This window comes from Melopsittacus undulatus, chromosome 6, assembly GCF_012275295.1.
Source record: "Melopsittacus undulatus isolate bMelUnd1 chromosome 6, bMelUnd1.mat.Z, whole genome shotgun sequence".
Lineage (NCBI taxonomy): Eukaryota > Metazoa > Chordata > Aves > Psittaciformes > Psittaculidae > Melopsittacus > Melopsittacus undulatus.
Window position 1 is genome coordinate 30,929,835 of NC_047532.1, and position 25,836 is coordinate 30,955,670.

Here is a 25,836-nt window from a genome sequence, read left to right on the forward strand (position 1 = left end):
GCAGAAACATATATCTTTGTCTTTGAATAACAATTTAAAAATATGAATGGCCATTCATTTTCTAAATTACAAACAAATATATGCATGAATTAAAATGAAGTACAATTTATGTGAGCATTGTCATGGCTGTTTTGCAGTAGAAACAATAGCAGATTTATGCTCAGTCACATTGCTTTTACCAGTTTTACATTCATCAGCCTCGTTGTCATCCTCTAGGTGTTCAGATGCTGTGAGGAAATCTTCTTCTATTGAGGACACGGAGCAGTTTGTGTCATCCTCAGGCTTTAGGACATGAGCTTCTACCTGCAGCTGTCTCTCCTGAACAAGCTCAAGTCCAATCAGAAACTTGTTTATTTCAAAAATGATGCAGCTTGTGCTGTTTCTCCTATCCCCCCGTGCACACTGAACCAAGCAAACATCTGCCAGCCAAGGACACTGGAGGGGAAAAGAATTTCAAATAGTTACTGAATTATAAAATAAAACTTATTTTAAGCTTCTCTGTCTGTAAATATCTTAGGAATGTTCTGTTGCAAAGATACAATGCAATTTGTCATTTAGATATTTATAACACAATGTGCAGTTACATATATGCCAAAGTAAGACTGCTTGGAGTTGATAACTTTTGTTATACAAGCATTTTAGTAGAGAAGCCAGATGTATCACAGGGGCATCTTTATTTTGTTGAAATTACCAAATTGTTTGTTTTCAGTCAGCTTTGTGTTTTAGTGACAGACTTACTTGTTTTTAGTCATGTCAGATTTATCCACCTGACATATTGTTATTAATGGCCTCATACCACCTGGTATAACCCATTCCTTGAGGGAATTGTCTGTGGGCATGAATTCCTTTTCAGGATAATTTCTGTAGCAACACTTGTTTAAAGGCACCCTGATAAGAACTGGCTGATGAGACTGCTAAGAGCAGGTCACCTTTAGATGTTCCTACAGACTGTTTTCAAATGGTGTCTTATTTTGTTTCTTTGCTCTCTTTCCTCTCCTTATTTGCCCAAACCTCCATTATTTTAGACTGGTAAAACCTTCCACTGGAAATGGGGCTTCACTGGGCACTGTGTTAAGCCTTTAAATAAAACTCTTACCCAGAGATGCCATACAATCAAATTGATAGTTGAACAAAAACTAAGAGAAAGGAACTCTTGTTATTCTCATTTTACTACTTTTAAAAAAATTGGATATTTATACAACCACAGAGCTAAGCTGATACCTCTGCATGGAGCTACGTTTGTGGTATGGATGTACTCTGAAGCAAAGCCAAGCTTTTGCAGCTTGTGATTTTATGCTTCAGCTGCAGGCTCCCGGGAAGGAGCCTGAATCCAAACCAACTCTGGATTGAGGCAGTAGATTTTAAGCTGTGCAAAAGATGTCCTAGACCCCCTGTGCATTTGCGCAATATCTAGCATAATGTGACCCCATCCTAGACCTTTTGTCTTTGAAAATGAATGCAAAGCAAGTATCATTAATAAAGGGAGTGGGATGAGTATTATGTTGGAATAACAAGTTTTGTTAGCGTGCACTTTGTTGCCACCTAAAAATGCATCTGAACAGAAAACCAGATGAATTAGTGTGTTAAAAGTAAAACTGAAAAGACAGATTAGGTAGCTAAGAAATTGTTGCTGAATCAGACTTCAGCATACACCATATTGTGAAAAATGTTATTAAAAGCAGATGCAGCCTTAGATCAAATGTTCCCCTGCTGTTGCTCCAGTCTACAGTTTGCAGAGTCCTGCCTGTGAAATGAGCTTATGGGAAGAAGAATAATTGTTGTATGAAAACTATGTGAGTCTCTTTACAAAGGAAATTCTCTGGAAAGCCAAACAGATATAAGGACGAACATAGCATGTACTTATCTGACCAATAAATCTCACCCAGTCTCAATGCAAAGCTTTTTTTGTCTTACAAGATCAAAATGTCCGTCAGTTCTCATTTGTGTCTTGCCTGCAGTCTCTCTGGGAAGGCTGCCAGTCTCAATGGCTGCAGTCTTTTGGAAGTGGGGGTGACTTGGGAACTTGAGTCATCTTGTTCAGGCCTCAAAACACCCTTGTGTGTATTGCAGTGGTTTCCCTCTAGGGAAGTGGGGTTTGGAGCTCCACTGCTCCTACCAGAGGCTTGTGTACTTATTTCTTTTTAATCTTTCTAAATTCAGCCAGTAGCCACAAGGGGCAAGAAAGCTCAATGACTGGGCAGCCTCTCCTTTTAAAGATCAGCTTCCGGGTATAACATAAAATGCAATGATGTTTGCGTGCAGCTGTTTCAGGACCTGCTTCATGAAGACTTTTGTACACAAGTCATTTTCCGTGCCTTTTATTTATTTTTAATTCTACAGCAAATGCTATGTTTCCTTCCTTTCTCTATGTGGTGCCAGTAAGAGGAATTCTCAGCCTCCAGATCACAGATAGGGAACATTTAATTGCCAATAACTGGAGTGAAAGAGTTAGCATGAGAATTTTGCCTTTAGCTCCTTTAAATGTTAAACTTTAATTAATGCGCTAATTACTTTTTAAGTTGACAGGATCTAAATGAGGTAAGCTCTGACATGGTTAAAGTAGCTTGGTATTTCCACTGTCACATTCAGGTTTGCAGTAGCCAGTAGGATTTTCAAGTCCTATCGTCAGCTCTTTTCTGAGGTGCATGTGTGGGAGAAGATGGATTGGGAACAAAAGTGGGAAGTAGCAAGACTTCACTTGAAAGGGAGCCTGCAGGAGCTGTGCATCAATCTGGTTATGTGCATAGAAAAAGTGTTATATCCTTCCCTGTTCTGTGCTGTCCTCCTGACTCCTGCTACTCTTGAAATCTGGGCTTATGAATCGATCACCTCTGCCACCAGTGCCTGCCTTCACTGGTGAATGAAGGATCATTCACTGAAGGATCAACCACTAATGGCTTAAAGCATTATCAGCTGCAACCCAGACATCCAAAGGATCTAGAAGGCCGTAGCAGGGTTTCTTTCCTATATTTGTGGCATACACACCCCAGCCATCCACTGCCCTGACACACACACTTAAGATTTTGTTAGATTTACTTTTTTATGTTTGCAAATTCACACTCATCCCTTAAACTGCTGCAAAGTCTTTGCTTTCAGCTTCCTCTTTTCCATTTTCCAAATCCATCCTTCACAGGTGTGACATAATCTTAAAGATGAGTTTGATTCCTACCTGGGGAACTTCATAATCGGCCTGAAGGTTTCCTGATGTTAATCCACTCAGCAGGACTATTTCATTTTCCTTTGGTGGCTGTACATTCATTGAACTGATGAGTTTGGGGAGATTTGGAGAGACACTGATCAACCGCTGTAGTGTGAAAGATAAATTTTCTTTCAGGTAATGAAGTCTGAGTTGCACAGTTCTATTCATAAATATCAAAATGAAATACCACTTACAGGCATCCCTTTGGAAAGCTTGGTGGAACTTATTTCTTTGAGTTGATTAAAAATGGAACTGGCAGCATTAAAATGCACATTCTTTCTTTTGAGCTACCAAGCAAGACAATGGTGATAGTATAAACTTCTCCACAACCGTCCAGCAGGACAATCTTTCATCCCTTACATTGTCATGTGCTGAAGAGCTTGATTGTATTTATGCATCTAAATGCTTGGCCTTTCTATTACAAGTGAGTTCCTAAGAGACTGAGAATACATTGTCTGTTACTGTTTAAACCACAAAAGATTTAGTAAGCATGGTAATGAGAAAAGGGCAGGTCTTCCAGTTTTCCTCCAAGCGTATGACAAGCAGGAAACCAAAGGGAAAGTTAGCTGGAAATCCTGATCAAATTGTTGCAATATTAGACCTGGAGTAATGGAGATATTTAATACAGAGATGAAATACTAATTTCTTTGCTACTCCAGTGGACACCTTCATGAACTTTCATTTGTAATGATACAGTCATTTTCTACCTGTTATGTATTTGCTAGAGCTGGAAGTGGTAATAGTCACAACATCAATGATGTTATGTAACAGGAGATTCATATTATGATACTGCTGGGAGTCCCCACTATGTGTAGGAGACATCTGCTCATTCATGTACAAAGACCAGACCAAAAGTACAATACCTACCCTAAGAGTACTTGCAATTCTTTGTTGCGCTTGCATGCTTTATGAACAAGGAATCAAGGATGATGCCTTATGGAGAAGTAAATACCATATCCATTTTATGCACTAGAAAAGTGCATACAATGACAAAGCCATTCAGGGGAATACAGATCTCTGGCACCCAGCCATACGCTTTAGTTACTGTGCAGTTCAACAATATCCCACCTTTTCCTTTTCATCTTCAAAATAATAAGCTAAAAATAATAACCAGTACTGTTATTTTTCCCCAGAGTGAATTCAATATAATAAAAATTTCTGGTTTAGCAAAGCTAATTCAGTTTCGGGGAACAATTCACTTTTCGGTAGAATGATCTTCAGATGAGACTAAGTATTTGTATTTGACATGACTAACTTCAGTGCTTCAATTCACTGATGTTTCAGTATAGTACAAAGAAGTTCTCATAATTTCCTTTTTTCAAATGATAGTCTTTCTTCTATCATACACAGTTCTATACATATCTCTGTTTTTCTACTGCCTAAATTGCCAAATTTATGAGATTTCTTACGTAGGAAATCATAGCATTTTGTTTCTCTTTTACTTCAGTTCCATAACTTTTGTTCAGAATAAAAAAAGGCAAAGTCTGGAAGGATGATTACAACAAAATCCCTCATTTTAACCCATTGCAATGGGTAATGCAAAATCCTAACAGTACCTATTAGGAAATAGTTATATTTCATATGAACAACAGCTATGCTAACATCTTTAAAATTCTATGAAATGCTTTCACCACATCAGTGTGTCATATAAAAATCCATTCTACCCAAAGCAAACTTACACAAACTGCACATTATACACAAAAGCTGTGATGATCAAGTTTACTCTTAGAGAATACATGGTACCTGTGCTAGCAGTGAATTTTCATTACCTACACTACCTATACCCCATGTGCCAGGTGGGGAGCAGCAGCTGTAGGCATGCTGGTGTGCAGCACTTCAGGGACCCGACCTGGCTCTGCTGTCAAGGAAAAGCTTAGGGCTATGCAGAGTGCATGGACAGTGAGTGGACCACTGTTGTAGGGCTGGTAAGTAAAAATTATGCAGCTGCAGGTGATTTCTGCTTGCGAAGGAGTAATCTAATCTCCAGGCCTTGTAAAGGCTAACTGCATAAAGCTAGTTTGTCTTTTACAAATGTCCAGCTTTAAGGCTGAGGGAGAAACTCCTGGTATTTTCTTATCACTTTCTATACCTTTTGTTCCTTGATAAACACTGTAAACAAAATTAAAACCATCACTTGTTAGAAAACAACCAGTGCTTCTGTGGATTTAGTAAAGTTAAATCTCTCAAGCTGTCCTGCACAGTTAACCTGCTGATTCAACAGAAAAATAATTTTGCTGGAAGAAGCTGTATTTAGTTTTGCCATCTGAATTTTTATAAATCTAGGGTTCAGAAAACTGCATAGAAAAACAGTTCCTGTTAATGAATGACTTGCAGGAGGTGACATGGTCCCAGCATTGGTTGTTCCCCTGTGAGTTAAAAGTTCTATCAGCAAGCTAACTGTAATGATTTACTGAGGAGCTCTCTGGATGTTGTGAGGAGAGCCTACCTTTGTTCTCTTACCACATACTGCAATCATACTGCTGTGTTGGTCACAGACACCAAATGAAAAATGAATTGGTGAAGGATGATGTAAACTCAAAACTGAGACCAGGACATCATATCTTTAAAATGTGTCTCCCTTAGAATTTATTTTTTCAATGGCATATATTTTAAATAGCACACCATGATGTACTTTGTCTTAATGCTTGTAAAATAACAAAGCTTTTTTTTTTTTTTAATCCTTTTTTTTCCCCTCCAAACTTTCAGTTAAATGGGTAAAACACACCTTTAGTTAGTTCTGTTTTACCTAGAACCCTCCTCAAGGCTGCATAATCAAAGTATTTGAAGTTGGACTAAGTAAGACTGATCAGCTGAACATGACCTAAATTACTACAACTTTCTCAAAGGTTTTTTAGCAATAAGAAAGAGCAACATCAGAAATTATTTTTATGTAATATTATGTCAAATTCAAAAATTGGATGCATGATGTATTTGTGCTCTTCTCTGATACCTTCTCTAATAAAATTGAGGCTAAGAAAGAAATCCACTCTCATGATAACAGCTGTAAATTCACAGGCTGCAACAATCCATTAGATATTTCTGGGATCAAAGTAAGGAAAGCTAAAAAATATGACCTGGCATTGAGATAATTTCAGATTCCTGATGCATTGCTCTCTGTAAGGATTGAAAATCTAGGGCTGATTTAAATTTGTCCATAGAATTTTGATCTGGAATTGTATTGAAGAGTCCTGGAGATACTGACTAGACACACTGTGCATGTTGTTAAAATGTTACCTGTTTCACTTGCTCATCACTGCAATCATCTGTGTTTGCATCTAAATTCACAAAACAAACCTGTAATAAGAGAAAAAGTATCAGTAACTTTTAAAGGTGCATTAGAATGGCAGCAACCCTTTTAAAGTCAATATATTTTCCTTTTCTAGCTCTGTAGCTGAATACATGAAGCCTTCTCCCAGCACAAAAAAGGTTGAAAGGTTAGCAAAAAGAATAGCAGAGTAGATACTAGGAAAGCAGGAAAAAGGAACAAAAAAATTCATGACATTACCTGTCTGGTGGTTAGCTTGTCTGATAAATGGGCAAAAGTACCAACTAGCTGTAATACAGAGGATATTAGAAAAGATAGAAGAAATGTTAAAAATGTATTTGGTTGTGCATCAGATAAATTCTTCATGTCTTGCTTTTTCAATCATTTCTGATTTTCAGGCACTTCTTGTTAAATATTTTGCAAGTCTAATTGTGAGTTGCTTTTAGAGTTTTCCCTACATTATCATTTAATATTTTCTCTAATTTTCTAAACTTCCTAAGTAGAAGTTTAAGACTTAATGGATATAACTTTTTTAACCTGGTTCACTACCCAATATGCAAGCAGTTTTCAGCTGTGCTAACTGCACACTATAATAGGTAGCAGAACATCTTACAGGTTTACCTCTGATTCATTGCAAATTACTATTTTTAATGACAAGGTCTTTTGCCCCTTCTTTGATTATTATGATTTTCAACTACCATTTGATGATAGTCAGATTGACTTCAAAAGAAACTTCAGATTTAAAGATTATTTCATTTCTGAAGGCTTCTCTTATTTTTCTATTTTTTTTTGCATGACTGGAAGGCTACTTTCTAATCTTCAGAAATGAGAAAATCTCTTTTCCAGCTTTGTTTCCAATTTAGAAGTAGGGTCTTGAAACCCAGGCTGTCTGTCCTACTTCTGAGCGCTGCAGATATATTTTACAAGTTTGTGAATTTTGGTATTGACTTGACTTAACCCAAACGCTGGCAGGGATTCAGGGCTGAGCTGAAGCTAACACTCGATTTCAAATAAACTGCAGATCTAGATTTTACATATTAACAGTGGAGTGATTTATTTTTTATTTCTTTTCCAGCAAACAGTAAATGTTTTTTTGACTAATTTTATGTAAAATTCCCGTAGAAAAATAAGATGCTCTAAATTATCCTGCTCACAAATATTCTTGTGTTAGGCATCCAAGTTCCTGTTGTGTGCCTGCTTTTACCCAAGACAACACTGATTTCAGTTGATATATGCATACACTGTATGTACAGATTATGACCATCTGCAGCAACAGCCAGCACACCAGATGGAAAGATCCAGCCAGACCTCCCACTGGAAACAAAAGAAAAAAACCCCACTGAAAAAAAAACCTTTTTATACTTTTATAGAGTTTAATGGTATCTTTATATGAACTAAAAAAATATACTTTCCCAAATTCTTACAATTTTAGGAAAAAATATTCCTCCACCTGACAGTGTCAGGAATCAGGATAAGCCACTGTCATCTGCATTTTGTGGCTGGATGAATTTTAGTAAATAGTTATAAAAAATTCAAAGCTAAAGTATTGAAAATGCCATCTAGCAACGTCATGTGGTAGCTATGTAATGTCCTAAATATGTTAGTTAATAATATAGACAAAAAAAAATGTTTTACTTTCCACTGGTATTTTACATGTCAGCAATAGGTAATTATTACAAAGAATTAGAAAAATACACTATTGATTTGCACATGTATTTCCTCAGTGCATGCAATGACGTGTGGTTCTGAATCCACATGTATACGCTGATGAATTTGCTTAGGGAATCATTAAATTAGCAATCAGGGTAAGAATGCTGGAAGGTATGGGTCCAGTTTCTATTCCTCTCAAGCATGTTCACTATTGTACTGAAAGCAGGGCTGTTACTTAGGAACTTTGTTTCCAAGCCCACATGTCAGAGTAGTAAGGTTTAGTTTTGTACTATTCAGTGCGAAAACTTTGTGAAAAAGCTGTGCAGAAGCAGCCGTGTCTGCATGTACATTCCAACTAAACACTTTACTCTTTTGTAAACCTTGCTTTGCCATTTATTATTTATGTGTTGGTACAATGGTATATGTTTTTTGCTGTGGTATACACTAGCATTCTTACTAGTGACTGTGTCTAAAGGTATGCCTTTTCCGAACACCCAAAAAATTCATCAACTCTATTTCCTGAGGTGTGAATGGCATATAACTCACTAATGCTTCAGTAGAAGAAATAACAGTATAAGCAGGAATACCTATTAAAGTAATATTCTCTTTCTTTCATATATATATATATTTTTTTTTCAGAACCTCAGAACCCAATGAACTTGTAATAAAATGTATGGCAGTACTGAATCCAGTTTCCAAATACACTTATCAAATTCCACTGACATTGATTTATTATACTGCAAATGCTGTCTCTTAGCATTTTCCTATTCTGTGGATTTTGCAGTTTTAATTATAGGCAATTTTTAAACAAAAATAGTTTTGCACTGGTGAAAGACACTGAAGAGCTCATTTACTTTTTCCGTTTTGTTGTTTGCTTTGAGATTAGCTCTGCTTTGAGCAGAAGATGGGACTAAATGGCTACTGTAATCATACATTAACTCTACAGCTCCATCCTGGCAGGCTCTGCCCTACTGCTACCTTCCGGAAAGTTCACTGTGGGGGTATTTTTCTTAGAGATACTTCACTAGAGGTCCTCAAAGAGAAAAAGATCCATCTGAAAAATCTCTTGCTGTTTTCTGCTTATGTAATATAAAATTTAAATTCTCACTAGCTTGCATTGAGCTTACATGAGCTTCTAGTAATTATCAGACACTTCCACCAAAACAAGGCAAAAATCCACTACAGATTAATTCATAATCTGTAGGGATGAAATATTACATAGACTATGAAAAAAGAGCCAAAGTAAATCAGGTCAGCATTTGTTAACCTCAGCTTAATTCTAACTTTTTTCCTTTGGAATAGATGCAAGGTAATGTGTTTTAGTTTAGTTTAACTAGAATCTAACCTTGTTCTAATCACAGTATCTTTAAATGTCACATCTTTTCACTTCCAAAATGTGTCTGCTCTCCACTCATACTGAGCTACTGTCTGGAAACATGCATAACTGACAAGATATTGCCTTTTTTCTGGTTTAGGAAATACTTTGTGGGGGGAGAAAACAACAAAAATTAAATGGTATTACATAATTAACAAAAAAAAAAGATAAAACCAAGAACACCCCCCCCCCCCCAAAAAAAAAACACATTAAAAAAAACCCCAAACACACGAATTCTGGCTTTGTGTAGTAAGATAGTCACCCAACAACTTCACTCTTAGATGCTAATACCTACCTGTTTGCTCAAGTGAGAAAAGTACTTTTGGTGAGCATGTACCACTGAACTCAAATCTGGAGCATATATACTGGCAGAGAGCAGCATGCTACATATCCAGAAACTATTTAATACACACGCACATTGTTAATAGTAACCTTTTTGCTATGCAGATTTCCCCAGTACAAGATTTCCATACTATTTTCTGTTTGTTTTGAGAAGTGCTTATGCCTCTTCCTCTTGTCTGTATCAATGGCCAACAGTATGGAAAGAAGGGCTTGTCTTTGAAATACAATCTTTGGTGAGATTAAAGCAATCCCCAGCTTGTTTTTTTGTTTGTTTTTTTTGTTTGTTTTTTTATTAAATTAGTATATATATATTTTTTAAGAAGAAAATCTGCTGTTTTTCTAATATTTTCTGTGTCAAATATACTAATTCAGCAGAGATGTTTGAAAACTGGGTTCATGCTGCCACAACCATAGTAGCTTCTTGCAAAGTGCTGTATTGGCTAGGAGCTGCTAACACTTTATGAGAAGAGAAACAGCTTTCCTCCCATAAAGCATGAGTTCTTCCAGGTTTTTCTTAGGGAAGAGGTTGTACTGAATATTCCTTCCTTTCACGGGGATAATAGCTGTCCCTTGCACCAAACTGATATAGTTACTCTGGTAAACAAAGTGACAGCCATAGTCTTGTGTTCTGTGCTGTAAAGCAGCATTTATTTGAAGTGCTTCAGGAGGTGCTTATCTCCCCCCATAAAATCCACATGCATATAAATCATATACCACCCTCCCAAATAAATTTCAGTATCTATTTTAAAAGAAAGGAATTTAAACTGAAGAAGACAAGACTTGAAAGTTAGAACAGATGGCTTGTGCAACCTTAATTCTACCTCGTATGCCCACATTAGTGCAGCGCAGTATCTCTGATTAATGCTGACTGCAAAAAGGCACAGAATTATGAAGAAGCAGAGAGCTACATATCTTACCATTTTCTAACATTTGAGTTTATGACTTTGTGACCTAAAGGACACACTTAAACATGGTTTCTTAGTTTCTAATCTGTATGTTAGTGGATTATGACCATGCAGTTAAAGGCAGCATCAAAATGCCAAAATGATGACAGGACAACATTCAGGTGGTACAAACCATTTTGCCCCTGTAACTCTACCACTGTATTCATACAGCTGATTGTCCTCAGGTTTGGCCTAGGTATTACTAGCAGGCTAGGTTTGAACTAAAGCAGAGACAGTAACTCCACAAGAAGAAAGGCAAATTCTGCAAGAACTGTGCTGTTTTTGCACTTTAAGCTTTCCCCAGTGATACTCAGTAGTTATTTTGTTCACTTTGAATGTTAGCATATGTTGCTGACAGGGATCCAGTGGTGGGAGCAGGAAGACTGCTGTATGTCAGGGCAGCTGGCTGCCTCCTCTCTTTTTGGTGATGAGGTATGAAACTCACAATGTGAATTTTAAATTAACATGCATCTCACTGTGGTTGTTTGTATTTTCCTTTGCTCCTTGTGCCCAATGTAAGTAACATGCATCTTAGATTAATGCAATGAGGTGCTGATTACTTAGCATTATCCTTTGAGAAATTAAAGGCTTGTACCTTGTTTCCACATTGTTTGCGCTCTGAATTATGAGCAGGTATTGAGAGAACATTCAGGATGTGTATTGTTTCTTACACACTATTGTCTTACTGAAAACTTTATCCTTTTATTAAATGTAGAACCATGGAGATACAATTTCTGAAGAAGCTTGTGAAATTTTACAGCAACTATGATTGCTATGACAGTTTTTTTGAAGAATTTAATGGAGTGTCTGACCTTCATTTCTGCTCTCAGCAATAACTCTGTAATGGCATTTTTGGAATTATGAGCTCTGCTCTCATCCTAATTTCATCTGTGCAGAAGCAGAAAACAATACAGTTGCTCTAAACTTTTATTAGACCAAAGTCAGAGTCTCCTGGCTTTAGAAAGTTCGTTTAGATCACCCTAATTTCCTCCCAGCACAATAACCAAATACAGTTACTCTAAGGCATCATTCACTGGAATAATGTCTTTCATTGAATGTACCACTACATATTGTACTCCTTTAGGAGCTGAAGTCAGCAAAAACCCTAGGAATAAATATTGGTTTACTTCATGCATCTCAGGCAAGGCAAACTGTTAACCACAGAAAATATCACAGGTGTGGCAACAGGCCATCTTTGTCCAGAAATATTCTGTGAGCTTTATCTTATTGAAAATGACCAGAACATTTATGTATTTTTTACTTATATTAGTGTGTTGGTTTCAGCTGTAAGAGGCAAAACAATGCCTTTTCCAGAAGACTGTAGCAATGCAGCCATTGTGTTTTTTTGTCTGTACAACAAGCTGATTTGTTTTGATGGTCATAGAAATGCTGATATGCAGAGCTTCCCAAAAAACTTCTTGCATTTATGTTTCATTTGAATCATTTATGCTAATGTAAGGCTACATAAAACTTCTTAGATTTCTTGTGAGATATATATATACACACACACGCATATATGTATATATCTGTATAGCCTGTCTGTAAAGACCTCTAATTGCTGACCACTCTGTTCTTTAAACTTGCAGCTTCTTGAGTCTTTAACTCTCAATAGAGTTTCAAGAATGGTTTGTTTATTATTTTAGGAAGAAAAAAAAATAGCTGTAAAATGATGATTTCTACATAAATCTTCTAATATATCACATGAGATTACCCTTCAGCTAATAGTTAAACAAACATAATTTTGGAGATCCTTGGCATTTTTTAGCATCTAGGTTTTGTAGGACTTGTGTGAAAGGAGGCTGCTTGTGTGAATTTGTTTTGGAAGCTTGGGTCCTTGGTCATTTCATGACATCTACTAAAAAGAAAACTTTCATAACTGACACCTGAGGCATGTCTGCATCTCTCAGTACATTTTGTACACTAATTCTGGTTCATGAGCTGAAAAGCTGCTATCAGGTTTTCATTGTGACTCAGGCTTTGGAGAGTACAAGTCCTTCTACATTGTAGCTTCAGAAATTTGAGGTCTTGGGCAAATTCCCTGTGTTTGATGGAAATCTTATTATCAATAACTTCATGGCTGCCCAATGAATATGCACATATTGGGTGTGAAAATTACTTCACAAAAATGACTCTGCCATCCATCAAGGTCAAAAGCAATATTGAGCCTAATATTTCTACCCTTTGGTTGTCTCTCGTTACCATTAAAAAGTTTATGCTTCTCTGTCACCATTTTAAGTTACAGGATTCAAAAGTAGTTCTTGCTGCAGAATGAATAGAAAGTAGTACTGCTTGTGCAAAACTACAGTTAATGTACATTTCTGCAAAAAAAAAACCCAAGAAATTCATGCGTCTGCATTAGTTGTCTTATTGCTTTTTTGCTAGGTCTCATGCTTATTTATTTTCTTCCTTTCTGTACTCATTTAAATGTCAAGTAAAATCTCAGAGGACTAGATAATGTAACTGTGACAGTTAAAGCTAAGAAATCTGATTTCAAGGCCAGTCCCATTAAAACAATGGTAAATGTAAACCAATAAATCACAGTTGATACCATCACTGAGCTTTGTTCAAGTTAATCTTGTCTTTTCCCCACTTCCTGCATTTGAAGATCGTTGGTAGGGCAAAATTATGGTTCCATCAGAGCATTGCAGGAGGATTAGCTCCTAAGCAAAATAGTAAGTAAGAACCTGAGACCAGTCTGTGGGTTGCACAGAAGCCTGTCCTGCTCCTTCCCCTTTTCCAGTTTCCTCTGATCTCCTGCTCAGCAGAACAGGCTACCCAAATACCAGGCCAGTCTGGAACAGTATGTCAGTGACCAGGCTGCTCTGGAAAGATAAAGTTAAATCTTCATAAAATAGTAGTTCTGAAGCTTAGATGCTTCCAGGGAAAAGATTTCATACAAAGCATTGAAATTTTCAGTTGATAAAACACTACAATGTTTTAAATGTTGCAGTTAACTATAGACCAGACTCTGCTAAGTAACTGCACCAAAAAAATATGTAGTGGTTTGGAAAAAAGAGCTATTTAACAATGAAACTGAGGTGAAAGACTGACTCCCTGCAATCCTAAATTCTGATTGTCTTGGCAGTCTTTGCCCAGGCCAGTCTTGGTAAGCCAGGAAATGTAACTGCCTGTAGTCTACAAAGCCAAACAGATTCATTCTTTAATCTTACAAGCAATTGAAGCAGGGAATTATTATGATGCTATATATATATATACAGAAAATAATATTTGTGCATTATTAAATGAATGTTCAGATTTCTGGGACAGTTGAGTGTTCGCTTACTATTTTTTTTTAACATGTAGTCAGTCTCATTTTGTACACTGTAAACTACTATATAAATCAATTATTTTTTGCTAAGACACTTGTCATCTAAAAGCAAAAAAAGGAGATTAAAAAGTTATAAGTACTTAAATCCATACTGCTTATCTGTGCATGTCAAAACATTCTATGGTAATCTACAGGCATTTTCAGTACTTGAGAAAGACTAAGTAAATGATGTTAGGCCCAATTTAAAAATGCAAATGATTTTGCTAAGCAAAGATGTCAAGTGTGAAAATATTCCATAGCAAAGAGAATGATCAGACTCAAGTTCCACCTGATCCAGGTCTCTGGGGTGTATGAATAGGCAGGTATTACAAAAGCATGTGTGTATCTATGAGCTGCTTAGAAAGAAGAATTGTAAATTATACAACTACGTACAAGGCTCTTAGATCAGAAGCTAAAGCAGCAGTATCTGGAAAAGTGTATTTGGGTATTTTTAAACTGAGTGAGCTAGTTCTTTCTTACTTGCCTTTACTACTCAATAATGCTTATCTCCTCATTATTATACCCAATGCCATTCTGCAAGTTCTCTCTGCTTTTGAGAAAATGATGTGTGAATTAAGGAAAAAAACACTCAGGTCTGATTATGGGTTCTCACTGAGCTTGGTTGTATGATAAATACATATCAGGATACACAATTAACAGGCCCTTAGTGACATGGTATAGTAGTGGACTTGGAAGTCCTGGGGTAAAGGTTGGACCTGATGATCTTAAAGGTCTTCTAATACATAGTCAGTTCAGTGACTAAGAACAAAACTCAGGTTTGTAAAATCTAACTGATCAGGATAATGCTGTAAACTCTTCCTTCTCCCCACGATGCACATCCTGGCCCCAGTGCTGCTTCTGGCTTTCGGTGTCATAACATGATCATCATGTTTGCTCCCCTCTGAAAAGGAACTCATCATTCTTCCCTTAACAGTATTTGCATTCAGCACTCAAACGATGTTACAATCTGACCAATGTTACAAACAATGGAAATTACAGCTTTATAATAGATATTGTTTTGTGACAGTGTTCTTAGCTCCATGCACTTTATCACCCATATCTAACAGTCATCCTGTAGAAATCTCTAGATTACGTACAAAATAAAATATCCACTTACTCTATGACAGAACCAGCTCTCTAGAGACATCTTTCACATGAAACAAGCTCTTAGCAAATAGCAGTTTCCATTGCAATTTAGAAGATAGCATACCCTGTTCTGAACACTGAGTTCACAACACATGTTCTAAATTCAGGAACGTGTTGTCACTATACAGCCCTAAATCCACTAACCTACATTAGTTCAGTTACACAAAGGCTGATGAAGATAAGACAAAAAAATAACAGGAAAACGGTAACATGGAAGCAGAAAACCAGAACCACCAGTGTAGAGCTTGTCAGAGTCAAAGATTAGCCCAGAACAGTGATGCCATTTACTTTGTGTCCCCTCATAATGGTATGCTTCAAACAAAAGGCTAATTGCCCAGCTTTACAGCTCAGTCTTTCATTTTGGGCTTTGTTCCTGCTGTGGCTCACCAGTCTCTCTTTTCATCATTTCTGACTGAAATTCTATAATAAAGACAGCATATGGCTGCCAATAGCTCCAGTCATTTTAAACTAAACCTTTAGGGACTGACCTCTGTTTCTGCTTAAGGAGACTTGCACAGCATCTGTCTGCTCACACGTGCTTTACAAATTGCAGGGCAGCTCTGCCCCAGCTGTTAGACAGATTATAAATGTGTAGAGCTCTGAAGCAGCAAGACTACTTGAAAAATAAGAAATATCACATATGCTTGTTCTTATGAAGTGGTCTGGAATGATTTTCTGATTGGCTGTGTGAGTGCTGGGATTAGAAAAACCTCCTATTAACATTTCATGGTTAACTTTTCAGCGTCTTGAGGTGTAAGCTCCCACTGTCATTTCCCCTTCAGTAGAGTGTGTGTGAAGGTGTGGCTTTGTCTTATTTCTCTGTTGTATAGGCAAGATTTGGGTTTGCACCCAGCTGATGCACTTACAAGTTCCCAGTTTCATCTCTATTCCTGAAACCTGTGGAACATTTACCTCTGGGACCTCTGGCCTGTTGTCATATCAGGTATCATCCATCAAGTTTGAAAGTGACTACAGGTTGTCACATGGAGGCCTTGCTCTTGTAAGTTATGCCTTGATTGGAAATGAAGATTCAATCTCTAGCATACAGAGTGGTAGCTTTATGTGGCATACCAAGCACTTCAGATACCAGATCCTGCAAACTGCAGAGGAGTTACAAGAAAAAAGCTTGTGGGGCAGAAGAACCAGTTCCTCCTCCTCCCACTGTCAGCACAGTCTGTCTCCTTATCAAAGCTACCCACCCTCCAGCCATTTTTGTTCTTCTCACCTGCCTCCCACACACCATGAGGACTTAAAATTTGGTCAGAAAAAAACTGAACCCAGTGCTCAACTTCCACTGATGGAGTCTGTTGCTGTGGGAGGTTGTTTGACATGACTTCTTGGAGACACCGGACTCCTCTGTCTTTATGTGAGCCTTTCAGAGCCATAAGGGAAGGCTCTGTTGCTAAATGTGTCCCTGAAAGGAGGGGGCCTGTAGGTCCGTCTGCTTTTGCATAAGTAGGGGTTTAATTTGGTACTGCTGTCCTTTGTCTCTGCCTATATTTAGAGGACTGCTTTGTGTTAGCATCCATTAAAAAAAAAAAAGCCTTCTATGATAGCACAATCTTAAATCCCACAATTTTTAAAAAATGAAATCATGAATCACCAAGCTTGCAGAATTTGTTGTTCAGTTACATTAAAAAGATTCTTCAAATCAGTTAATTTGACAACTTAAATATACACTATGAAAACCCTAAATGCTACTGCATAAGTAGAAAGAAAACCTTAACTGAACTTTGAAATTGCCTTTTCCCCCCACTTCTCCTTTATTTGATCTCTCCTCAACTTGAATTTACTCTTTGATTGCTCTCTATTGAGTCTCAAATTATTTGTGTTGGTAAACAGGCAACCAGAAACTATAATTATGCTTCTTTAGTGAAGCTGTAATCCTTGGTATTCTCTTCATTCTTAAAAAAAAAACCCAAGAGAAAATACTAAAACTAATTTAAATCTAATTCAACTGGTTTGTCAAAATGTTTTTATGCACACAGACCCACAGCTGCTTTGGGACAATGTTTTGCCTATTTGCATGTAGTTTTTGACAGATTTATGTCTGATTTCTGGAATCCAATATGAAGTTGTAAAGATAAATAATTTCATCTCACAGAGTTCTCTAAGCACCTTTCAGGGTTAAAAAAAGAGAAGGGTGAGTGTGAGGGATGCATAGATCTGGAAGGCCTTGCCTTACCCAAATCCACTGTTTAAAAAGCAAGCTGGGAAATTCTTTAAACTTAGTAATGAAGTGATTTTAACAAGGGAACCTCATTTTGGTGGGTTTGGTACTGATCTTTCCTGAATGCATAGGAAAATTACTTGAAAAAACATGATTCTACCCATATTTGCATACCATCAGTTAAGAGCATGGAATATCTGCTAAAAGTCTGCTAGAATGTGGAGGAGGTGGCTACTGTATCAGAATTATAAAACGATCCCTAATCTCTGTGTGTTAGGCAGAAGTACCTGTAAATAAGTGCACTCGCCCATTTTCACAAGCTTTGTATTTCCAGAGCCAGACCACAGAGCTGTTGAAATCATGGACGATGTTCTTCTAGTATGTTAAATAGCAGCAGTCAGAAATAAAGGTTTTTCTGCCTATGTGTGAGTTGGATTATTAGTGTTGTCATTCTCACTTTTAAGCTCTGTAGCTTAAAAAAAAGAAAAAGAAGACTTCATTCCACATGCTTATTTGCATATGTGGCTGGAGAAAAAAATACTGGGTAGCGTTGTAGAGGTGTTTAGAACAAACCCCTTAAATAAAGCAGGAATCTCCTAGCTTTCAATTTTTCACATCTGAAATGACAAAGCTGGAAGTTAAAATTATTTTCTAGTGCGAACTTTCTTTTTCCTCTTAACAAGCTTCCACCAGGACAACATCAACTTTCTTCACGTCCTTCATGTCCAGAGCCGTGGTGCAAATGGGACTGAGGTTGCCTCACAGTCCCATTTGTGTGTGCTTTTTGTGGCATCATTCTTATGTTGGTCTCATGTTACAGAAGGGGCTCTGAAAGTTCCTATAGTGATGATTAATGTGAGGGCTTTTGTAACTCCCAGTTTCTTTGCCGAATAACAAAGGGATGAGAAATACTGGTACTCAACTGGGGATTGGATTGTATCTTTTTAGAAAAGGAGCTAGCAGCCTCAGCCTAAGGGAGTTTCCTTCAAATGCCATCAGGAGTGATGTTTTGTGTAATGTCAGTAACAGTGTTCCTGATTGTTCTTTAACTTATGCTATACTCTGAGAAGGCAAATATCCCTACAAAACAGAACCCCTTATCCCTGGTTTTGCTTACTCCCATAACTTTTTCTTAGTGTAGCTCAGGATGTTGTATGGACAGCTGTAGGTGATCTTTCGGTTCAAAGGGCACATGAACAATCACTTTGTCTGAACAAGGCCTTGAATTCTAGAGAAGAAAACACCTAGGGCAGAACACTCAACTGCAATTAGGTGTAACTTAGAGTAGAAATTATGTTTCATGCTCTGAATACTAAAAGCACAAAGCTACACAGAAGAACTTCCAACCCTAGTATGTTTTTCAAGTTCTCACATTGTCATTAGGTACGTGTGTTTATCTGTGTAATAAACAACTGCTCATTTTACTTGGAAACTGGTGCAGCCAGCAGCAGACTGAGCTGGAACAGAGGCAGTTAGGCTGCCTGGGGGGCAAACGGTCTTTGCACTAACATGGGCCCACTCACAGGTTTCTCATCTGTTTAAATATATAACTGTGCAGTCACACAGTCACACACCCTCTAATTAAGAGGAAATGAGGATTATCTGAAGTAGGAGTGTGTGTGTGTGTGTGGCTTTCTTTTGCACACAGTTTCAGAATGCCGAATGTGTGATCTTCATTCAGCTTCCTTCTTGTTTTATACTGTGCTGCTTCATGCTGTCTTCATTCAGAGCAGTGGGACTTGTGACACCTACATCATAAAGCATATAAAGGAAAGACACTTTCCTGTGGTTTTGGGGAGAGAGAGATCTCACCTGTTCACAAACTGCTAGCTGAAATCTGGTGAGTGTCAGGTCATATTCTATAGAGTGTTCTCCCACTATTTTTTTTTTGGTCATTACTGTTATTTAGCCTCCTATTGCTCCACCTCTGAGTAGAAGCAGGCATGATTTTTTTTTCCCTGCCTTGCTATTGAATTGATGTGCTGTCATAGGATGGAAGAACACAATGAGGTAATTTCCAAGTGTTTCCCTTCCCTGAGCATAGAGATAAAAGCCTATTGAGGGAGTATGTGTTATAAGGATTGACATCTTTTTGTGGAGATCTGAGCTATTTCAAAGGAAATAAGGAAACTGAAAATTTCCAGTTGTTGCTTTTATGTTGCAGTTATTTGCTTTTGGATTACAAATTCCTTTACTCCACTGACTAAATTTTGGTGACTTATTTTCCCTGACACTGGCTCTTACCACTTCTTTTTGAAATTCTGAACAGTTATAACCAATACGCAAAGCTTAACTTTGTGAAAGATAGAAGAGTGCAAATGGTATAAAAGATGTAGCTCCCCCCTCTACACAGTACAATTTGATCTTTTACATTTAAATGGTTAAAAGATCTTGAGTTGGAACATGTCTTTTATCAGGTGTTCGGAATACCCTGATAGTGACTCAGAATAAAAAAGCATCTTCTGGAAAACAGAGCTAATTATCCATTAACATTTGGATGCAATGCTTGTCTCGCATTAATTTCTGTGCTTGCCAAAATGATTCTGGCAGAGGAACCAGCTGAGAAATGTAGAAATAAAAACACGGGTCTGAAAGTACTAGATATACCATGTAGCTGCTTGCAAAAGGATGTACATGAATGGAAGTGTGAGGCAGTAGTATTACTCAGGTAGGAGAATTTACAAGTGCAAAATTATAAATTGTCCCAGAGTATGAAGCAGCTCATTGCACACTTTCCGCACTGTAATCTAATTCAAAAGGCTTCATGACAGGTATCCCTCAGCTATACAGTGGTACCTTTCTCATCTCATCAGTGATGAGATGACCAGCCTCACCAAGTGAGGCTACTGCAGACCATCAAAAATATCCTTCCTTGTCAAAGCAGGATCAAGTCATGCTACTGACAGTTTCTTCTGCAGCATGTAGGGCAGGATAGGGAAACATCAACTTGAAGCCAAGTATGGGCCTTCCTTTTGTTGTACAGTCCTTTGCGTGATTAGTGATTGACAATTTCCCCTCTAGCTGTAAGTATAGAAAGTATTTTCCTCCTTCTTGCCCTTTATTAGGATGACCACAACAATCAAACTGCTCCTTTCAGTTTTTATGTAAAAATATCTCCCATGAGCTGCACAACTGCTATCTAACATGCAGATGAAATTTTCAACTGCTCTCCTTGCAAACCCTAAGGCAGTGTTTCCAAAAGCAGGCAACCCAGTATAAACTATCTTCTGTGAGTCACCCAAGTTCACCTAAATAAGGTCCTGAAGTCACTTTCCTGTGTCTCCCCAGTCCAGCCAGAATTCTTTTTTTAGGTATACAGCGTGTGTTGTCAGAAGAATATGTTATACTGCTCTCTCTCCAGCATTTTTAGCAGCAATGTACGTGGAATTTAGCCCAAATTCCTCTTCAGAAGGTGCATATCTCAAATGACTTGGTGGATTGCTCTTGATATTTTAATGACTATCCCTATTTCAGTAGCTGGACTGCATTAATGGATCATCCCATATCTTCATAATTGGTTGCTTCAAAACCAGCTGTGAATATTTTCTTCCCATTAAGGCTTATTCCTTTGGGTTTGGTGTAATTAGTTGTCATTTATGACTTAAAGAAAAAATGTCAATAAACATTTATGCCACATGCACCATCTGCTTTCTCTGGTGGCCTGTATATTTAATGTTGAACAAATTTCCATAAGCCTCACATTGCAATTCATGTTAGAGGGAGCCTGTGGTTATAAGAGCAGCAAGCAGTTATAGATGTCCACTCCAGAGGAACCGAAAGAACCCAGTTTCTTGATAAAGCAGACCATGGAGGCACTGAGAATATGCTAGTGTGAAATGCTTAAGAGGATACAGCTGCAATACCACACTTGGTCCTCCTGGTGTTTATTTATAGCTTAGTCAGAGTGAGGCTAAGCATCCTGTACTCTTAAATACAGATAGGAATATTCTGCTGTATGAGTATCACAGAGGGACATGAAAGGAGGTGGCAGATCTAGACAGAAGAGTAAAGAGTGTCCAAGTCCAAAGTTACAAGGAAAGGGAAGAAAATCTATTACCAATCTTCCCTGCCACAAAATTAATGAGGCAGCTTTCGGCTGCTGTATAAATACATGTATGGTACTGAAAATGTGGAAACACAACCTTTTAAGGGTATATTTAATTTCTCCCTTAATATTAGCTCATATGTGAAGATATATTTTTCAGAGCCAAGTAACTACAAGAGCAAAAAAAGAAACACATTTTACAGATTATACAAGTAATCCTTTCAGTGGTCTTTTAGGCTAGTTTTCAGTCTGCCAGCACTAGGCTCCATAAGGCAGGGAGTAATTGGTGAAGAGGAGGGTTATTTCTCTGTGCAAGCAAGAGAGGGGCTCTCAGGAAGGTACAATTCCTTACCACAGTAGCATGAACACCCACGCATGCCTGAGAAAGGACTAAGACTCGATGCCACAATTTAGCCTGCAGCTGTTGATTCCTGCTCCTTGTCAGGATACAATTAAGGTATCGTCAGGCTGAATAGGAAGATGGGACTTAAAACTAAAAATACCTCTAGTAATTATGGCTTAGATCTGGAAATCAATGGATAGATTTTGATTTCTGAAAGAGACGATGCTGTTCTTGAAGATGATTGAGTAATTACTGAGTGAAAGGTAAAATAAATACTCTTGTAATCCTCTATCTATATGACATACTGCTGAGGGCATGCAGGCAACCTCATGACGGAGAGCAAACATATTAGTATATAAGTGTCTATTTTATGCAGGCAAATAGGACTGTGCCATGTTTACTAAGAAATGTAAAACTTCATTAAACATAATAAAACAAAACAGTTGTTTCAGGTATGTATGGTCACTATTCAGGAACATGCATATGGTTTTGATTTTATGAAAACCAACCACCCCCCAGAAACTCCTCTTTTGGGATTCAAGATTGCACTTCCATAGTTGGCTGTATAAAAAACCTTGTTGACTTCTACCAATCCTGTGAAGACATATTCTCCATTATGAACTCATGTAAGACTTACTCTTCACCCTTCAGTAAGGTTATGCTTTTATTTGTTGGAGACTCTGGAGAACAGACTGGAGGTAGGGACCCTGACTAAGAGATACACAATGTCATGGTGCTTAGATTTCAACACCCTGACCCAGTGTCTGCACTATTGTTAGAAATAAGACAGTTACCTAGAAGTAGTTGTAGTACCAAAGACTGATGTAAAATATAAATTTGTATATTTGTACCTAAACATATAAAGATATGTAGCGACAAATCTTTAAAAATACTTAGGTGAAGAAATGAATGAAAACCACTCATAATCCACCTTAATTCAACTGAAAACTGCTCTCTTTTTTTTTCCTGCTTAAAATATAACTTGCCAAGGATTTTCCCTTTCTGCATATGTTATCATTCAGTTTGAATTAATTTGTGAGAGCTGTTTCCTGGATGTTTTTGTTCTATCACTTGAGTGAGCACTGGCATTTGGCTGTGACAATATAGTGACATGATTCAAGAAAGAATTGGCCAGAAAAACTAATTTCTTAATTTCATAGTTAGTTTTCTTTCTGAATTGGCTTACAGAATCTCTATACAAATGCCAGGTCAGTAGAAAAGATGAAGTAGGGGATACAGGTGGAGGTAAGACCATAGAAGCCCTGATTTGGACGAGATTAAATTAGTGCATAATGGCATCCTTAACTTCTTCCTGAACCTGTTAAAGACTTGATGGCTAAACTGCAATGAAATTAGCAATGCTTAGGTACCTGCTTAAGATAGCAAAGCTGTGTAGTAGCAAGGTAACCCTCCAGTTCTAAAAATCCAGCTGCTATGATGGCAAAACAACATCCTTTATCTCAGTAAACAGACCATAGAATATGTGATCCCTAATTACATCAGCTGTTTGCTTACTTAACAATCTGTTTTATTTCTCACCAAGAAAATAGACTTGCCACTCTTCACTAATGCAAGCATTGCTTCCTTTCCTTGAGAAGACAATTTCTTGACTCCCAGACTGGGTATGTTCTGTACCCAACTGACTATCAAACAACCCTAAGATACAATTATCCCTCCTTCTTCTGTACATGCTGTGGACAGATTAGGGTTCTTCCATGTGGCCTAAGAGCACTCAGTGACTGGTTACTGTCTCCAACATCTCCACTTCCCTAGTCATGCTGCCTTCCACTTTCCTTTCTGCTATCACCAGCACTCATCAGACCACTTGGAGAAAAAATACAAATAGCATGGAGTCAGACAAAAACTGCCAACAATTAAATGAGAAGGTACTTTAACTAGACTGAATTTTGTCAAAGTTTGGACTGCTGTCTTTTCCCTTTCCCTCTACTCTGGCCGTGTGTTCTTGTTGCTCCCTTGGGCTGGATCTAACCGATATACAACTGCGTATGTCTATGCATATAGCTTACATTACGCATATAATTGTATGGAATATTCTGATGTAAGTATTTATGTTGTTACAGAGTAGGAGTACTTGCAAGCAGAAAAGTTGTTGGACTATTTCAAGAATGATTCAAATCTTTAAACTCTGTTGAAACTGTTTTCTCACCCATCTGCTTGCAAAGCCACATATTTTTTTTTAATTTTTGCTTTTCAGCTCTAAGGAGGCAAAAAATTATTTTAAAATGATCTTTGGAGTTCTTGACACATCCTGATTCTTTAAAAACTGGTATCTTGCTGCTAAGTAAGAAATGAGCACTGTTTTTTACTGCTTTGTTTTAATTTAAAAGTAGAGATTTTTTCCACCCTCCCTATCTATCACTGCCATTTAATGGTGTAAAGTTTGTGTCTCTGCTTCTCCAGGATACTTGACAAAAAGTTTTCAACATTTCTGCCTGTCTGGAAAAGCCATTACCCGTCACAAGGAGACACACTGCCTGGGAAGAGAAGGGTGTATTTTTCTAGATCAGTGGCTCTCAAGTGCAATTCCTTGTAAGGTTGTGTGGAGGAGGAAGGCCTGCTTCCCAGCCTCTGTGCTGGGACATGGCAGTTATGTGAAGAGGGTTAGGGTTAGGGCATGATGTCATATTTTGTAGGGAGATTATTGGAATCTCAGTCCATTTTGAAAGAAGATATTTATTCAGTGCAAATATAATTTCTAATGGCTTTTCTATCTGTTGCTGGTCCAGACTCTAAAAATCCAGGGAATTTCTGGAAAATGTACTGTTATGATTTGTGTATCTTGAGGCAAATAAATGCCAAATAATTGATACGATTTTTTTTTTGTCTGATTTGGTTTGTATCCTACTTTTTTCTAAATAACTCTTTACATCAAAAATTCCTAAAGATGATTAAGATACATATCTAGCAGTGTGGCAATATCACCTTAATCATGTTTCCTGCACAGGCATCACAAAGAAAAAAAAATCAAATCCTAGGAACTGCTAAGAAGAATCATAAATTCCTTTTCTGTGTACAAGATTAAAACTTAGCACTTTAGGAGAGTCCAATGCTAGAATAAAGTATAAATAATCTCATTTAGAAAGAATTTAAATTTCTTAACTTGTACTAACACAAGTCAACTACAAACGTTCAGCACTGGTAATTAAATAATCAGATCTAGGAAGTAAAGACAAAGTATCTCTAGACTTTTTATTTTCAAATCAGGTTTGCTTAAAAGCATGGTCAAAACAGGAAACATCTGATGAATGCCCAGAGAAAGATATTTGGCAATAGTGGAGTAGACAAAGATATATATATTTATGTGAAATGATATTTATAAGGCCTCTCCATAGGGTAATAGTAATTACACATTACAGATATTTTAGATACATTTATAAGTCATTATGTGTAGCTTATGGATGATTATGTCTCATGAATTTGTGTATTTTATTAGGTGGATTTTGATTAAGTTCTCATACAGTGGAAACAAAACAAAACTTACATAATTAAACTACCTTTAAAATTTGTATCTAATTCTATTAGCATCAAATTATGTATTCTAATGTACAGCAGTAAACTGCTGCTAAACTATCATTATTAATTGAACTAAGTTTAATGATAGCAATCAGTCTCAGAGGAGAAAAAATACACATAACATCACTGAAGTTCTTTGAGGGCATTTAAACTTTTTAAGCCAAGAGTATGGCAAAATGAGATAGGCTCTACTGAAAAAAGGAGGGTAGCACACTTCAACCCAGGGACATTTTAAAGAGAACTAGTAGGACATTTCATTCCAGTACAGAAATGAAAACAAACAGCACTGCTACCTGGGATTTACCGTCATTCTCTCACACAGAGCCTTTATTTCAAGAGCACAGAAATCTCTTTTAGCTGCCTTTTCCTGACTAGTCTCTGTGGGAAAACTCTGTAGTAAGTCCTAATAACCTAAGACAGTTAACCCTGTCCCCCTGGACTCAACCCCAGTGTATCTAATCTGATTTCCTAAATATAAGCACAGAATTGGACAAAAATAGCATGTACCAAAAGTAG

The 25,836-nt window shown here is 37.4% G+C and overlaps 1 protein-coding gene across 2 annotated transcripts in view; it reads right to left on the bottom strand.

Annotated features, from left to right (window-relative positions):
* SPHKAP (SPHK1 interactor, AKAP domain containing) overlaps nt 1–25,836 on the bottom strand; it is a 50,204-nt gene that overhangs the window by 14,956 nt on the left and 9,412 nt on the right. For both annotated transcript variants that reach the window (XM_034064070.1, XM_031047257.2), the window contains exons 3-5: nt 6,434–6,493; nt 3,170–3,304; nt 180–435 (exon numbers count right to left, since the gene is read on the bottom strand). In XM_034064070.1, coding sequence (XP_033919961.1) covers nt 180–435; nt 3,170–3,304; nt 6,434–6,493 — 451 coding nt within the window. The remainder of the gene's footprint in view (nt 1–179; nt 436–3,169; nt 3,305–6,433; nt 6,494–25,836) is intronic.